The 18,315-nt window shown below is 46.8% G+C and overlaps 1 protein-coding gene across 2 annotated transcripts in view; it reads left to right on the top strand.

Moving 5' to 3' along the window:
- TRAPPC9 (trafficking protein particle complex subunit 9) overlaps positions 1-18,315 on the top strand; it is a 3,490,818-nt gene that overhangs the window by 592,160 nt on the left and 2,880,343 nt on the right. For both annotated transcript variants that reach the window (XM_069621680.1, XM_069621681.1), the window contains exon 10: positions 10,637-10,763. In XM_069621680.1, coding sequence (XP_069477781.1) covers positions 10,637-10,763 — 127 coding nt within the window. The remainder of the gene's footprint in view (positions 1-10,636; positions 10,764-18,315) is intronic.

Genomic DNA, 18,315 nt, shown 5'->3' with positions numbered 1-18,315 from the left:
TACTCCTTTCCACATCTAATCCAGTGGGTATTCCGGCACCCTGCAGCCGCTCCGAACTCGTACCTGCAAAATAAAAAGACAGTTAGAGCGCATCGTGAAGCAGGCAACAAGCGCTTACTTACGTGCTTCCAGGCGCTTCTATTCATCACACGGGCTCCATCTTCAACTCACTTCAGCCCGTCATCCGCCATCGCCAGAACCCTGCAAAACAAGAGACATCATTACTAAAGACTTTAAAGACATTTGAATGACTCGAAACTTACCGTTCGTGCAGTAAACGACGGACAGCAGTCCTCTGAAGTCAAGAGGCCTGCGCTACCTATCCAGTGAAGAAACTGGTTACAGCACCCTGCCCCGAGGCAGATGGAGAGCTCGGCATTCACTTACCTAAGACATCTTACTCTACACGTCAGGCATACAGTGCACAGAGGTCCAGCCCAAAGAGCCAACCGGGTGCTACACATCACCTTTGAAGATACGGTAGTCGCCCAGTCAAGACCGGCGCCTCTGCGAGAATCAGGTGAGCGTTACAGAACGCAAAGCCTACCGCAAAACTCTCGCCCAGGCGCTATGGAAACCTCGGATACTGACCCCCTAGCCCGGTTACTTGGGGAACTAAGGGCAGAAGTGCATGCAGCTCGTCAGGAAACGAATGCTCTAAGAAGGGAACTAATTATTTCCAAGGAGAGAACAGACAATCTTGCTAGACAAGTGCTACAGTCACAAGCCGGACAGACCCCGTTACCCGCATCAGGGGCAAATCTTTCTTCAACATCCTCTATGAATCCAGTGCAGATCAACCTACCTGGGAATGTACCTCTGGCTCCGCCCGAACGATTTTCTGGTGACCCAAAGAGGTTTGCAGTATTTATCAATCAGTGCCGGTTGCACTTCTTATGCCGGCCAGCAGCCTTTCCAACTGATCAAGCTAAAGTAGCTTTTGTACTTTCGTACCTTAGTGGCAATGCGGCAGACTGGTCGATCCCTCTAGTTCATCAAGATGATCCGGTTCTCCATGATTTTCAAGCCTTTCAGCTTAGTATGGAAAAACTGTTCGCAAGACATTCACAGGGGCAGGCCTTGGACAATGAGCTTCTTTCGTTGCGACAGGGTAATCAAGACCTTTTGGCTTATATTGCATCTTTCAATAGACTAATAGTGGAAACTCAATGGCCTGAGGACAAAAGGATTACGCTGTTTTATAGAGGTCTACGTGGAGAGCTCAAAGACGTTTTAGCCCAAGCAGTGAATCCCTCACAAGACTGTTCGGATTATATAGACTTGGTCGTTCAAATAGATCACAGGCTGCAGAACAGGAAGGCCGATCGTTCCAAGTTTGATGCTCGAGTATTTTCCAAACCGCCAACTCCTTTCAAAGGAGTAGACTCTGGGGAACCCATGCAAATAGGGGGTCTGAAAGGTCCTCGAACACAAAGGGAGCGGGAAAGGAGGAAACAGTTGCAATTATGCCTATATTGCGGAAACTCAGGGCACTTTCTTCGAGACTGTCCGGTGAAACCTGCCAAGAAGGCAGTAGGAGCTGCAGTTACCAAAGTTACAAACTCTGAGCAGGGAAACAACCTCGCCTGACAAGAATAGAGGTCCTCTTGCCGAGCGTGAAAACCAGTTCCGTGACCTCGCATTTCGTGATACCTATGGTCCTCATTAGCCCTGATAATCCGGATCGATTACATGCAATTGAAGCTTACGTCGACAGCGGTGCCATCGGCAATTATGTGGATCATGAAATGGTTTTGAGGATGAATCTAACTCTTTGTCCCAAGGCTGTAAAGGACGTCATTACTACGGTGGATGGTACGGAGATAGCCTCCGGGCCAGTAACGCATACCACTCAAGAGGTGACGCTAGTAAGTCAAGATGGACACCATGAGAAGATCGTGTTCGATGTGATCAAGGCCCCTCAGTTTCAGATTATTCTAGGAATACCTTGGTTAGAGAAACACAATCCTCTGATCGATTGGCGAGCAAGAACGGTCCAGTTTCCAGAATGTGTCTCTACTTGTCACCCTCCACCTGGTGTTGCACTGGCCGCAATTTCTTCAGAGACTCCCCAGTTACCTCCCGAATACCTAGAATACCAAGATGTTTTCCGGAAGGATCAGGCTAACTCTCTACCTCCTCATAGGTCTTATGACTGCCAGATAGACCTGATACCTGGATCTACTCCTCCTTGTAGTAGAATTTATGCCCTCACCGAGCCTGAGAACCTTCACCTTCGACAATACCTGGATCAATACCTGGCAAATGGGTTTATTCGTCCTTCCAAGTCCCCTGCTTCTTCAGCTTTGTTCTTCGTTCCAAAAAAGGAAGGAGACCTTAGAACTTGTATCGATTATCGCTCCCTGAACCAGATCACCGTTAAGAATAGATATCCGTTACCTTTGATCCCTGAACTCCTGGACCAAGTCAGAAAAGCATGCATATATACAAAGCTGGATCTTAGAGGAGCTTATCACTTGGTACGAGTAAAAGAGGGCGATGAATGGAAGACGGCCTTCCGCACCAAGTATGGAATATTTGAATATCAGGTCATGCCCTTCGGACTTTGCAATGCCCCGGCCGCCTTTCAATATTTTATGAACGATGTCCTCAGAGAGCTCATAGATGTATGTGTTGTTGTTTACATTGACGACATCCTTGTTTATTCTTCATCGGAATCTGAACATCGGAAACACGTGAAAATGGTCCTCGAAAGATTGCGTCAACACAAACTTTTTGCTAAGTTGGAAAAATGTGTTTTCAACGTGACTGAAGTTGAATTCTTGGGATTCATATTATCACCTGGCGGAGTGCGTATGGATTCAAAGAAGGTCGATGCAGTTCTCAAATGGCCATCACCATCCTCCGTAAAAGGTGTGCAAAGCATGTTAGGCTTCGCTAACTTTTACCGCAGGTTTATCCCCGAGTTCTCGCGAATAGTCCAGCCCATCACTGCCTTGTTAAAGAAAAACAAACGTTTTGAATGGTCTACCGAGGCGGAACAAGCTTTCCAGGATTTGAAGACTAAATTTATCTCTGCACCAATCTTAAAACACCCTCGCCCCGAACTCCCCTACATCGTGGAAACTGATGCTTCAAGCCTTGCCATGGGGGCAGTTCTATCACAAAAGGACCTGGTAACCAATCAGTTGCATCCCGTGGCATTTTGGTCCCGCAAATTCTCGCCTCCTGAAATCAATTACACGATTACTGACAAGGAACTTCTGGCTATCAAGTCTGCCTTTAAGGCTTGGCGGCATTATCTGCTGGGGGCCCGACACACCGTTACTGTGATTACGGATCACCGAAACCTGCAATATTTGAAAACCGCAAAAGCCCAATCCTCTAGACAACTCCGTTGGGCATTATTCTTTGCCGAGTTTGACTTCATAATTACCTATCGACCTGGTACAAAGAACGGTAAAGCCGATGCCCTTTCTCGGATGGGAGTGGAAGAACACTTGATCAACCCTAAACCTGTACCAATCATTCCCGAACAAAGAATTCTGGGTGTAATCGCCACAGAATCCATAGAGGAAGTTAAGGATAAAGCCAGGCAACTTGTAACTCCAGCAGACATACAGAATTGGCATCTGCAGGGAAAGGACTTTGCAGTAAAGGACAACTTATTGTATTTCCAAGAACGATTATACCTACCCAGCACAGATTTCCAGAAAAAAGTAATCTCTTGTTATCACGACTCTTTAATGGAAGGTCATCCCGGTATAGCCAAGACCTCAGAAAAGATCAAGCGCTACTTCTGGTGGCCGTCTTGGAAAAAAGATATCAGAGACTTTATAATGTCCTGTGGAGTATGCGCCCAAAACAAGAGTCAAAAGGAAAGACCAGCAGGCCTCTTACGCCCTATTGACATCCCACCTCGCCCTTGGCATACGCTTTCTATGGACTTCATCACCGATCTACCTCCATGCTCCGGATACAATACGATTCTAGTAATCGTGGACTTATTCTCCAAGATGGCGCATTTCATTCCGCTCAAAGGCTTGCCAACAGCAGCAACTCTGGCCCGAGAATTTCTCGAAAACATCGTCCGACTGCACGGTTTTCCTTCGGTTCTAATTTCGGATCGAGGTAGTCAATTTATTTCTCATTTTTGGCGAAGTTGCTGTCGGTCGGCTCAAATTGATGTGAGACTATCGACCAGTCACCACCCTCAGACCGACGGACAAACCGAGAGGACCAATCAAACTCTGGAACAGTATTTACGCTGCATGCTGCAACAAACTGAAAAAACTTGGAAAGATATCCTTTGGATAGCCGAGTATGCCTACAATAACTCTGTCCATTCGGGAACTGGGAAAACCCCGTTTTTTCTTTTGTACGGCAGTCACCCTCGAACCTCGGAGTTGGATCCCCTCCAAGATCTTGAAACACCAGCAGTAGACTACCTGCATTCTACAATCACCCAAGCCTTTAAGGAAGCTGTTTCTCACCTTCAAAGGGCTAAAGAACAATACAAGAAAGGAGCAGATCAACATCGGAAGGAAGCCCCTCACTATCAAGTAGGGGATCAAGTCTGGTTATCCACCAAATATCTATCTCTAAAAGGGCCACGCACATTCAACCCAAGATACCTTGGTCCCTATTCCATCACTACCATAGTAAACCCAGTAGCGGTCAAGTTGGACTTGCCCCCGCACATGAAGATACATCCGGTCTTCCACGTCTCTCTATTAAAACCCGTGCAACCTCAAACCCGACTAACCAAATCTCCAAAACCTATCCTAGTTGATGGAGAACTCGAGTTTGAAGTCAAAAGCATTCTGGACTCCAAGATCTCCAAATCTAAACTATTCTACCTAATTGACTGGAAAGGCTACGGCCCCCAAGAGAGATCCTGGGAACCTGCTGAATATGTCCACGCTCCTCGCCTAATCAAAAGATTTCACCGAACATTTCCTGACAAGCCAAAACCCCCGGAGAAGCCCGGTTTGGGAGGGGCCTTGAGGGGAGGTACTGTCAGGATCTCTGCTTCCAAAAGGTCAGGGTTTTCCCAACTCCCTTGGAAGCAGATCCATAACCCAGGTTCCGAGTGCCAACCAGTCCCAATTGGGACCTTTTGGACCCAGTCCTGGCGCCAGTGGCACCAGGCTCATAAATATGCCCAGTCCCAGCGCTGGAAGCGCCGGGCTCATAATGCTTGGGTGGACTTACCTGCAGCAGACCATGCTGCTTACTTGCCTGCCAGTTGAGCCTCTGATCCTCTTCTGTTTGGAACTACTTTTCCTGTTGGGTGGGGCTGGAGCCACTCCCTAGATTCAGAACACTGGAACTCTTCTGGAAGGCAGGAGCTCTTTTCTTACCAGGAACTCTTTTCTTACTTAGGCGTGGCTGTGGAAGGAGACACCTAAGCACTACAGGAGGCTATTTAAACCACACCTGGTGGATGAATCTTGCTTTGCGTTATTCTGCACCCTCTGCAGCAGAACGCTCATCGTGTCTTCTGCATCCGGTCCTGGGCCTAAGGAAAAAGGCTTACCATCCTGAATCCAGTCTTCAGCAACACCTATAAAGACAAGAAAGAACAGGTTAGCATTCCGGCATCTGAAAGGCAAAGGCTTACCTACTCTTCGTGCGCTCCGGAGGTCTTCATACTGCATTCCGGCATCTGAAAGACAAAAGCTTACCAACTCTTCGCACGCTCCGGAGGCCTTCGGCGCTGCATCCCGCATCTGAAAGACAAAACAAGGTGCGTTTAAAGACATTGGGGAACTTTAATACTCACGTGCCATTACTCCTTTCCACATCTAATCCAGTGGGTATTCCGGCACCCTGCAGCCGCTCCGAACTCGTACCTGCAAAATAAAAAGACAGTTAGAGCGCATCGTGAAGCAGGCAACAAGCGCTTACTTACGTGCTTCCAGGCGCTTCTATTCATCACACGGGCTCCATCTTCAACTCACTTCAGCCCGTCATCCGCCATCGCCGGAACCCTGCAAAACAAGAGACATCATTACTAAAAACTTTAAAGACATTTGAATGACTCGAAACTTACCGTTCGTGCAGTAAACGACGGACAGCAGTCCTCTGAAGTCAAGAGGCCTGCGCTACCTATCTAGTGAAGAAACTGGTTACAGCACCCTGCCCCGAGGCAGATGGAGAGCTCGGCATTCACTTACCTAAGACATCTTACTCTACACGTCAGGCATACAGTGCACAGAGGTCCAGCCCAAAGAGCCAACCGGGTGCTACACATCACCTTTGAAGATACGGTAGTCGCCTAGTCAAGACCGGCGCCTCTGCGAGAATCAGGTGAGCGTTACAGTCTCATCGCCTGGTGAAGGAATTTATGAAGGGACTGTCCGATCGTTCCCGCCGGTGAAGGCTCCTGCCCCGGCGTCAGAACTCAACGTGGTGCTGTCTAGGCTCATGGGGCGCCATTCGAGCCTCTGCATTCGGCGCCGTTGAAGTTCCTGTCGTGGAAGACGGCATTTCTTGTGGCCATCACCTCCGCACGACGAGTGGGAGGGATCCAGACCCTATCCTGCAAGCCTCCATACTTGGCTTTTCACGACACAAGGGTGGTGCTGAGGACGCAACACTCCTTTATGCCCAAGGTGCCGTCGGACTTCCACCTCAACGAGCTCTTGGTGTTACCAGTTTTCTTCCCGTCGCCTTCGTCTCCAGCCGAGAGGACTTGGCACTCGCTGGATGTGGCTAGAGTGCTGAAGTTCTACGTGGACCGCACGAAGAGTTTTCGGAAGACGTCACAGCTATTTGTGAACGTTGGACCTGTGAACCAAGGGAAGGCTCTCTCGAAGGCTTCCATTTCCAGATGGCTCTCCGGCTGCATCATGCACTGTCACCGGTTGGCAAACCGACCGTTGCCTGGCCGTCCGAGAGCCCATTCGACCAGAGCGATCGCTGCTACCACAGCGTTCTTGTCTGGTGTGCCCCTGCTGGACATCTGCAGGGCTGCTACGTGCAGGTCGACGCACACCTTCACGAGATTCTACTGCATCGACCGGGATTCCAGGGAGGAGTCCAGAGTCGGCCAAGCAGTGCTGCGCAACCTGTTCGCCTGAAGGTGGGCCTGGTGAGGAGGTAAGAGTGCTTAAAGTTGAGTTTATGTAATGCTTAATGTTGAGCCTTTGCCACCTCCCGTGGTTGTGCATGTGTGTACTGCTATGTATTCTTATATTCATAAGCATGTGAATCCATGCCAGACCCCATGCAGGAGAAGGAACAAGTTACTTACCTGTAACTGTTGTTCTCCAGCATGGGTCTGGCATGGATTCACATGCGAACCCTCCCTCCTACCCCACTGCGGCTCTTCACTTGATCATACTGCCACTTTATGTGCTACCAAATCTGAGGATGGCTGCCAGGGGAGGGGCTTAGAGAGAGGGCAGTCATTGGCTGGGGGCAGTATGGCCCAGAGATCAGTGATTGGTTACTACTAAGAAAGACAGATCAGAAACGAAACTGATACTGATTTTTTTCTTTACCGAGGATTCCCGGCCTGACGACGGGGGAATATTCATGAGCATGTGAATCCATGCCAGACCCATGCTAGAGAACAACAGTTACAGGTAAATAACTTGTTCCAACTTTAAAGAAATCAATTGCCTTGGTTTATGAACTTGTGTTTAGTGGAAGAGACATTTTGCTTTATCAAGAAGGATACTGTGAAGAACAACTGTTTGATTTTTTTTTTAACAAGAGTTTATGAAAGAGACATTTGCATCATTTAGTAAAAGGATGTAGTTGAACGAAACTACTTTTTGTATTAAACTGAATCAAACCTGGTTGAATCTGAACTTTGTCATGGATATTCCTGAATTTGAACCAAGGGAAGGGAGTTCAACCCTGGTCACAATGAGTATTTGCTCAAATCTCCAAGTTTGAACTTTCATTCTGGTTTGTCAAACTTAAGATAGCCAAAAATTCCTTGTTTGTTTTTGTTGTATGTCAGTGTGAGGGTCAGAGACTTTTTGGACACTGGGTGTTCTTTCTTTAGTTTAGTTTGCTAGGTATGGACATTCTCTTTCGGATAGGGAAAGATGGGCGATTATCCCACCCCTTTTCTATTTAATAAAATGGTGAACATTGAGAAAACTGTACCTTTTTGTCCGTCTCACATTTGTGACCCCTCACACCATCCTCTTATCACCTAGAGGGTCACAGCGTTTGATCTGTGTGGTCTGTTCTGGCTGCCGGCAGGGTGGAATGAGAGGCTATGGGAAAGTCAGGAAGCATAGGCAAAGAGCTGAGAATGCTCCTTAACTTGGAGAAATGTGGTATTCTAGGGTTTTGCAGATTACTAGGGAAAGTCATGAAATTTACCATATTTTCCACTCCATGTTTTACCCATATCGAAGTGTAGCCTGCAGCGCAAATACGGCCCGGCTAGCAGGCATAGTTGCCCTCTATGGGAAAACTAGAAACAAAGACCGACACCAGGTCGTTGGATAAAATGCTTTACTACATGTAGCTTGTTTTAGTGTTATGGACTAATCCATTCAGCCCACCATATGAATGGATGGATTGTTAACATAATTAAAAGGAAGAAAGAAAGGGACAGAACTTCCATGCTCAAGAAGGGACTGGGCAAGGAGAAAAGAATCTTTGGGTTCGAAAAAGAGAACTGCTGGGGAACGGTTGGAGATAAAAGAAGAAATGAAGACACCTGAGCGGGAGAGAAAAAATTGAAGGAAGAAGAAACAACTCCCTGGTTAGTGGGTGCAACCACAAGGGCCCTTCCAGGGCTGGTGAACCTTTCCCAGCTGTCCCGCGTTTGCTGGGTAACGCAGTTTGGTAACCCTGGGCCTGGGCTATGTACACTGGGTTGTGGCAGTTGTCAGACCGGACAGGGCGATGCATAGTAAAGGGCCCAAACAGTGTGTGCAGTGCTGCTGGGCATTAGAACAAACAAGGTGCCCAGTCTGGGCCGCAGAGAGGGCAGCCAGAATCTGACAACCCGGCTGTGCCCCGTGCCACCCCACCTCATGGCAGGCCGGGCAAGCTCTATTTAGTAGTACTCCCGGGCAGCGCATGCTAGGTGATGTGGGAGGTGAAGAGCGGAGAAGCCTGTTCTGCCATAGAAGGTGGAGCAGTGAAGAGAAGTCTTGGACTGCCTGGGTGAAGCTGTGAGTTCTGGCATGCAACCCATAGCTCCCAGAAGAACCGTGCCCCCATGTCAGACACAATGCATATGGGCCCTGATGATGAAGGCGGTGCCATGTCCGCAGCTGTGAACATGGCAGCATCCCCATGGCAATAGGAATGCTGCCTGAAGACAAAATGGCACAGCTGGCATGGCACTGATTTCGTGTGGCCCCCCTCAGGTTATGGGGCCCACCATAAACGGATGGATGAGTCCCAGGTCACAGTGGTGTGACAGGCTGGACATCCACTCTGGCAGGGGGCCACCCAAAGACTATAAGCACAAGCCGAGCATGTCGAATTGAGGTGGCCCCAACACCATGAAGGGACAAGCCCACCATCCAGCCACATCAAGGACAGACCCATGAAGGGACTGTAAGGGGGTGACATGCAGCAGTCACTCCCATTGTGACATAATGTAATATGTGTTGTATGTTTTCTTTGGAATTTGTATATGTGTTTATAGTTATGATAATGTTTAGTGTATAGAATAGGAAACATTAAGTAGGAAATGTTATATAGGTTATATGTATGGAATGTAAAAGGGAGTAGAGGGGCTTAGTACCCTGGTGTAAGATTGTGTAAGAATATATGGGGTGGTTTGACACATTGAGGCCATCGTCTAGCCTCATGCTTCAGTGAGCGGTACTAGGTATTGGACAGGGGTCTGTCCTCAACCATTTTCTCCCTGTAACCTCTCCAAGTAAGGGGAAGTCGATGGGGCAGAGCCATGTTTTATAGGGAACCAGCGCCAGGGAAAATGTAGAGGGATAGGAATGTTTAGAATAAGATTTGTGTTTTTATAAATGAAGAGGGGTCTTACAATCCACCTTGGTGTCTGTGTCCATATATTTACTCAGGGTGTATCCTATCTCCTGTTAACAGCAATTTTATTTTACAGGTTGAGCATCCGACCCTATCCAACTGGCCTGGGCACTGTCCCTTGGCCCAGTCGGGTGCCAGAAATCAGGGGCTTACCCAAGAACTTCAGTACATTTGGTGTAATTAAAATAACATAAATTTGTTGACTTCATATAATAACCTTAAAGGAGAATTTCACATTTGTTGTAGATTAATATGGCTTGGAGTAAAAAAAAAAAAGTAATCCTTTAATTATATCTGTATACACAGTCTATCCTTTATTATGCCGCTCTTGGCAGTCGCAGAATTGATTCCTGAGTTTGACCCTGGGGTACAAAGTATAGCAACTCCCAGGCAAATAAGCCACAAACTTTCCAGGATTACCGAGCACACGCTCAAGCCCATCACACAACCAAGATTACATTGTGTACAAAATGACACCCTACGGACAAGCCTAGGTGGTGATACGTCTATGGTGCCGGTTTGGCGTAGTATAAAAGCCTATTAACATAACATCCAGTATGAGTTTGATCTTCTAAGGCCTTTTTTTGGTGCAGCAACATGCATATTTTGAATAGTCTTTAATGTTGCTGGACATATACAAATATTATTCATTCTTTAAATTTTTGTTGTTTTCTTTTTTCTTTAGAAAAGAAAGATGTGACCCAGAGCTTGGAGAATTATACTTCTAAATGTCCTGGCACCATGGAGGTCATCACGCTCCCTGATGGCTTAATCTTGCCACCTGTTCCATTTACTAAATTGCCCATCGTAAGGTAAGAAATTATGTGCTAAGCATAACACCATATGTTGACATTTAAAAGCAATGTCTATATTATGTATGTGCATTATTTCATTGTCTCAGGTGTGATCATTCTCCTTTATGCATGGCAGTACTCTATTGGTATCTTTTTATTTTGGAATCTCTGCCACTCAACTGAAAGGTTTGCAGCATGCATGAAAGCAATAGGCTTCCCTCCCACATGAGTACAAGTGGGCAAATACGCCTCACTCTACACTGATTGACTGTGGAATAATAAGTAAAATGTAAGTCACTGTTCATTCCCCCATGGAGCAGCCTACTAGCATGTGCCTCTTTTATTCCTTTCAAAGTGTGTACCTTTTTCTTACACTTCCAAACTCCATGATCCACCAAGGAAGAAATGTGTGATAGTTCCACATGCATGCTAATTAATAAAGGGTTGCGAAGCATCCCCTTCCATATTAAATGTATGCAACTCACCTTCATAACCTCGTGGTAGCCGACTAGCTGCCTAACATGCCCAAGAGCAGTGGTTCTTCTCCAAATGCGCTTCCGATTGGTGATGATCTCGAGCTTAGCATCAAATTCTAGCCAAAACCCCCTCCTAAATGGCAGTAATTTGCCAAAGTCAAAAGCAATAGCAGTTTATTATGATTTGGATCCAAAATGAAATGTTTTATTATGAAGTAGTATGCCATGTGTTAAGCGTTTTAATATAGATTCAAACAGGTTTTGCTTTCTTTAAAGGTACGCCTTAAACTCTGTATTGACTGTGTTGCGGTTCAAACTAAATAAACAAACTCTTTTCAACTTGTAACGATTTGAAAATATATAAATAAAATGATCACAAAAAACTCTTTAATTATATTTTATGAAATTCCCCACATGCTTCCTACTGTGTTCTTTTTTTTTTTTTTTAAACTTTATTGGTTTTCGATAGATTAACAAACCATAAACTTTATTGTATGCTGCTTATGTAATACACATCCACAATTTTCCTTTTTATCCTACTGTGTTCTTAAGTATAATTTTCTCATTGTGATCTACAACTAGTGACACGTGCATATTGCCAAGTTCACCCATTTTGCCCATTTCAAGCTTTACGTTTGCTTTTTTTCACCAGTGTGTCTCAGACTTTCTTTTTTAATCAATGTACTGCTTTGTCGCCTCAATCTGTCATAGTTGTCTGTTCCATTCATTTACTCCCCTTTGTGAAGAATCCTGCGGATCCCTCACTGAAATGCTTCCTAAATTCTCCTCCCAGGTGGCCAGGGGGAAGCCACACGTTTCCTGATCCCAACCCTGGTGGTGGTGTACTGCGGGAGTATCACCTGGGAGGAGATAGGGTCCAGGGTGGTGAGGAGATTCTGTGGGAGGAGACACAGTATTTTTCCTCTGACAGGAATATTCTTACCACTGTACCTAAAGAGGTTATGGCTTATGTCATTTTAATGGCTCTCAACCTCATACGAGATCTAAGGTTGTGAACCCTACAGTTATAAAATCAGAACAAACTTTACTGAAAGAAAGATCCCTTTTGGTATCCCAGGCTAAGCACCTGTTTCAAACCCAAGGGTACAATGTAAAGGACTATGGAAATGTGGTCTTCCCTAAACCATCTTCCTCTGTAATAACTAATTCTCATAGCCCCTTTGTTAAAAGCCTTAAGGGAATGAAATCTAACCTTATAAATAATGTAGAAGTTGAAAAACCTAACTTTTTGTGGAAGAAACTACAAGTCACAGAATTGTAGAGATATTGAGATTAGTTAGCGTGCAGAAGAGGCATGTAAATGTAGTAGTCCGGCAAGAAACCGTAGTAGCCATTGCAGTAGTCGGACAATTAAAGCTAATGACCCAAACCTGAAGCCTATTTTCAAACCTGTGAGTCGTAAAATGCCCTAGCAGCAAAGGAGTAGTAGAAGGAGCTGGAAAGAGAGCTGGAAGGCTGGCAGCAGTAGCAGTGGAGAAGCACGAGGCTGGCAAATCACAAGAAAGTGGAGGAGTAGATAGGACTCCCGAGCGTGGCGACAGCAGATTTCACCTACAAGCTATGCGATAGTCCTCTTCTCCCAAACTCTTAAATACAGAGGCTTTGCAGCAGGAGACTTGCAGGAGGCTGGGTTTTCCTCATGTGAGATGTGTTTTAGTGATTGCAGAGCAGTGGAAGTGCAGGAGACTAAGGCTAGAAGCAGAAGACAAGCCGAGGGTCTCGGGAGAAAAAGTAACTCCTAAATATAGTGGCCTGACCGAAGACACCCTTGCTGCAGAAGGGCGTGAGTCCCCAGTGAGCCAGAAGTAGTAGGCGAGGCAGAGGAAGTTGGGGAAGCAGTACAACCCGCAACAAAATCAGTGTCACTGAAGCCGGTGAGTGAAGCACAGCGTTCAAATACACAGCACAAGCCTTGCTGTTAACTGTAACCAGCTCCTAACGGACTTGTTTGTTGTTCAATGCGAGTAAAAGCTGTTAGTTTTATCAGATGTCTTACTAACAATGGAATTGTGGCACTCGCGCATACTGTTGAAAATCACTATTCACGCGAGAAGCTAAAGTAATTGAAAACCATTGTTGATGAATCTAAAATCGGTTGCTGTATAACAGAGTGGTCACTTTCCCCAATTAATGCAAGGGGAACGCTTCTTAAACCATTACTGAATATCGAACATTGTCCGTATACGAGTTACAAGTTAAAAGAGAATGAAAACTACTTCAAAAGGAAGTTCCGTGTGCCTAATTATAATTCCCAAAGGTAGTCAGAAACTCATCCTTTACCGTTACATGGGAATATAATTCTTTGTTGAACATTAAACCTTAAAATCTACTTGAAAAATTGTGTTTTCCCTCAAGAGACTGAACTCTATACTGTATCCAGAAGTGACATTTGTTCCATTTTAAAGAAGTAGTAGAACAAGCATTACCCACGCTAATAGGCAATCACCTTTTCCATCATGAAACCAGTCTTGCCAAGAGTTAAATGCCATCTAACTGCACTCTGAAGTTGTTAAGTCAAGTGGCATAAGAAGCAAATACACCATTGTTACCTGAAGCTGAGAGAGTGGCACATAAGCTTCTGGGTAATTACTTGTGCTGATCACTGGCAGACAGGTGGGAATGAAGCTGGGCAAGGGGAACCAAATTCTTGTGAAGAACACTTTGTAGTAAAATACAACCTGTGGTGCGAAAGACTGAACCTAGAAGGGAGAGAGTCTTATGGGCATAAGCAGGTTGTTGTGGTAGTCAAACAGACAGAGGCTGCCCCTTTTAAAAAGTTTATTAAAAGGAAGAGTGCCTTGCCTACCTGAAGAGGTTGATGTGTTTTGTCAAAATCTAGCAAATAATTCATCCGTGCTGAAAAAGAGGTATTAACCCTTGAACTGTGGTGGCATATTAAGCTGTCAACAGATGTTACATTGAAGTTGTTTGAAGCAGTAACGTACTGTATGACAAAGGAGACTGTTTTCATAATACCAACAGTAGAAGCGTGGTTGTTGAAAATAGAAGCACCAACACAGAGAAAGCATCCTGACAAACATACCAAATGAAAAGTTGTAACTGGAGAATTCTTAAAGAATTGTGTATTAACAACATTTGGAAAATATTACACTTTCTTTTGAACTGTGATAAATTATCAGTGTGACTAGTGTCTGGTGTCTCGGTGGAGAGCTCTCCAGGCATCTTCCAATGCAAAGGAATCCAGGAGCGTCTGTAATGTCCTGGCAGGCCGATCTGGTTTAATATATTTGGAGTCTGATCTATACAGGATTGGGTTTAGTGTGCACTTAGTCACCTCCCCATATCATATTACTATCCTGATAGGGGCGTAATCGGGGTATAGGTCCTGAAAAACGTAGCAGCGCTGAGATTGGGGGCATACGTGTTGACCAGACATGTATCTACTTGTTCGGGGAGGCCTTGCACTTGCAACATTCTACTCTCATCGTCTGTTTTAATGTGAGTAACCTTGAAGGGTATGGAGGCCGCAATCCATATCAAGACTCCGCTAGCATAGGCGGAATACGGGGAACCGAATACTTGCCCCTTCCATTTACCCACTAATAATGTTTGTTTTCCGGTCGTGAGGTGTGTTTCCTGCAGCATGGCAATGACCACTTTACATCTCTTGAGGTACGAGTATACCCTATTTCTCTTTATAAAAGTATTCAAGCCCCTTACATTCCAGGTAAGAACGCTTGCTATTCCCACCATTTGCATCTGACCCCATCTAATCAACCGACCATCTCTAACACAGCAACAGGTTTCCCCCTCCTTACATGTGGTGCTCCAATCCGGAATGTTGTGCTGCTATTCTCTCAACATAAATGCAGGCAAACCCTTTCCCCTCTGAACTTCCCCAACTAGAAACAACTGCCCAGCTTTGCTACCCTTGCTCAGGCATGTCCGCTTCCCGCATTCGTCCCAAGCAGACCTGTCTGCCTGGTGCACAATGGATGGGCACAAAAACAAGTGCCCTCAAAAATCGAACTTGGAGGGTGTGGCGGTCGCAGCTGTAAGCATGGTCTCCTCTTCCTTGTTATAAAGCATTGACCAATGATGAACCCCGCCATATATAAAGAAAAAACAATTACAAGCATCTAGAACTTGTTCTCGGAAGGCTTGTTCCCTATCCAAAATAAAGCCCTTTGGTCCCAGGATGTTTGTTTTAATTGCGGTTCCTCCAGGGCACCCAGCTGTACAGTGCATGCAGTACCTTAGTTATTCTTGGCCTCAGGCTGGGTAGGGCTTCCTTTGCGTCTTCCCCGGTTGTCATCTCCGTCCTTTTCACAGAGGCATATCCTCTCTGTCCATCTATGCTTGCACATTCCCCGGGAGGTCGAAGAACCAGGTCTTATTTTTGTATATGATTTTAAGTCATGCTGGGTAGGTCAGCATGTATTTCAGTCCAGCTGACCGGAGCCTAACCATAGTTGCTGAAAACTGTGCCCGGTTCTTCTGCACTTGGAACGTATAATCAGGGTAGACCGCCAGGACTGCCAAGGCTCTTCAGTTCCCCACCTTACCTGGGATAGGGCAATATTTTCTCACTGTCCTGATATTTCCTGACTTTGGCGATAATCGGTCCGGTGGTGCTCCGGGGGGAGGGGTCGCCTAGTTAGCGCTCTATGCACCCTCTAGATTGTAAAAGCCTGTGTGAGGTTTCCTGGCCCAATTTCATGGAGTAGAATGTTTTATATATACATTGTCAGATCTGCGCCTTCTTCCCCTTCAGGCAGGTCCTCCATGCGGATATTATTTCTCCGGGTCCGCCGCTCTGCCGCTTCCACTATGTTCTCGAGAAGGCTCACCTTTTGCTGAAGAACGTAGTCATCCACATTCGTGTCTCGGAGCGTGCCTGATTTCTTTTTCACTTCTGTCTCTAGCATGGTAGTGCGCTCTGCCAAGCTGCGCACGTTCTGGCGCAACAATCCAACATCTATTTGCACCGCTTCAATCTGTGTCCCCAGTGATGCCTTTAAATCTGCTATTGCCAGCATCACTTGGTTGTGCACCTCCATGGCGCTCCCTTCTTTCTCCTACGCTGGTTCCATCCCTCCACCGGATGCCTGCTGCTTGGTCCTGGCAAAGCCGTCCAAGGTTGGTTGGTTTGCTTTTGTTTTTGCCGACTTGGGAGGCATTCAGTCCGCTTACCTCCCCCCCTGATGAACACAGATGCTTTCTGCTTCATTGACGCTTCTGTGAGAGCTACCCATTATATATTGTTCAGGGCACCGTAGCTCTGGCAATATAATATGGTACTCGTTGCAGCTGTCTTTTAGGCGGGCTCGTCGTGTGTGGTAACCTCGATGGGTGCAGATGCAGGCCTTCGGGCTCCTGTGGCTTCCCTGTATACAGTGCCCTGTGCCCTTGAGCTGCTCACCCTGGTTGTCTGTCCCAGGGCTTGTCTCTCGTATCTTTGCCAAATATGTTAATGTTAGTGTTAAAGGTTTTGTTGCTCTAGTGTGGCTGCATCCAGCGACCGGCTTATGTCCTTTTTTGGCTGCTTCGGTTCAAGTGCAGCAGGGGTCGTTCCTTACTTTTCACCGCTCGACCCAGGTTTGCACATTCGCCCCTCTTGTGGCTGCTACCATCAGGCAGTCAGTGGCCTCCATTCCTGGCCGCTGTGGACCCAGTATAGCAGGGGCTGCACCCTCCGTTTCACCACCTGGCCCACATTCCCATATTAGCCCTCTCACAGCTGTTACCATAGGGCAGCTTGTTATTACCTTATCCGGACGCTGCAGGCCGAGTGTGGCAGGGACCATTTCCGTAGTTTCATCACACAGCCCAGGCGTGTGTTTTCGCCCCTCTTGCAGCTGCTACCCTCAGGCAGCTTGATATCTCCTTTTTCAGCCGCTACAGGACCAATGTGGCAGGGGCCTTTCCCTTAGTTTCACTGTACGGCCGGGTTCCCCTATTCGCCTCTTCAGGCCGCTCCTCCTTGAATGTGTATCGGGTGCTTTGGATGGGGAGAGGCAGTATGCTGCAGAGCTCTCGTGGCTCCTCTGCGTGCCTCTGGAGGTGCATCTATTGGCTCTGTGTTCACACTACATTGGCCGGGTGAACCGGCATATGGCTTACTGTTCGGTCTCAGCCTGGTAGGGGATCGGGCGCCTCGGGGTGGGAGGGTTCTCGCAGCACTTGCCTTATGCTAGTTAAAGTATCCATGTGTCTTGGGTAGTCCGCTGCAGTCCCTCCCCTCGTGTTGTCACTCGGCTGGGTGAACTGGGTCTCCGGCGTCGCTCCTCCGCTGCACTGTGTCCCATCGCCTGCTTCAGCTACCACATCTCTCGTCGGCTTTTCACTTCTTCACCTGGGTTCATCAGGCTTCCCGGGGCCTCCAAGCCTTCCACCTACTTCTGTAGTCCTCTACGCTGTGTGAGCGCCATCTTAGTTCCTGCCGCCGTCGGTGGACCCTTTGTTCCGCACTTAATTTCACGTCGTTAGACAAGCCTTCGCTCTCCGCCTTCCAGCGGGGCACTCCTGAGAGGTTCACTCATGTTCTGTCTCGTTCGCAGTCTATATGTTCATCTTGAAGATTGCCATTTTGTCGAATCTTGCAGGATCGTGCGGGAGCAGCCCTAGAAGCTGACCTACTGCAAGCCACGCCCCCCAGGTGATGTTCCAGTTGTTGTTATCCATAGGTTCCACAAAACCAAAGTCACTCGAAGTTAGTACTTTTAAAGCTGGATTTTTTTGGGGGAGGCGTAAGAATTCTAATTTGTGTATCCTTTTCTTATTAAGTCTGGGGACTCCAAACCAATCGTAAAGATTTTGGGGTCCAAAGCAGGAGGCGAGCACTCTTGGGTACAAGGGATCCTCTTATTTTGCTGTAATGCGTGCAGTGTCTTTGCCATATCCTCAGTATCAGAGGGCAAGACTTTTCACAGTGGACCAGTGACTGGCTGATCTGTCGCAAGGCCGCAGGAGTTGAATTAGAGTCCTCATCCATTCCTTTGTCTACACCAGAGCCCTTCTACCGGACAAGCCAACTGGTTAACGTACCTGCATTCCTTAATAGCCTTTTTTTACAATGAGATTCCTTCTTCCTAGCCTTCTTGTATTTAGTC

The sequence above is a fragment of the Ambystoma mexicanum genome, chromosome 5q, assembly GCF_040938575.1.
Source record: "Ambystoma mexicanum isolate Mex_15411 chromosome 5q, UKY_AmexF1_1, whole genome shotgun sequence".
NCBI lineage: Eukaryota > Metazoa > Chordata > Amphibia > Caudata > Ambystomatidae > Ambystoma > Ambystoma mexicanum.
The sequence above is the reverse complement of the archived record's forward strand: the minus strand, read 5'-3'. Positions and strand labels throughout refer to the sequence as shown.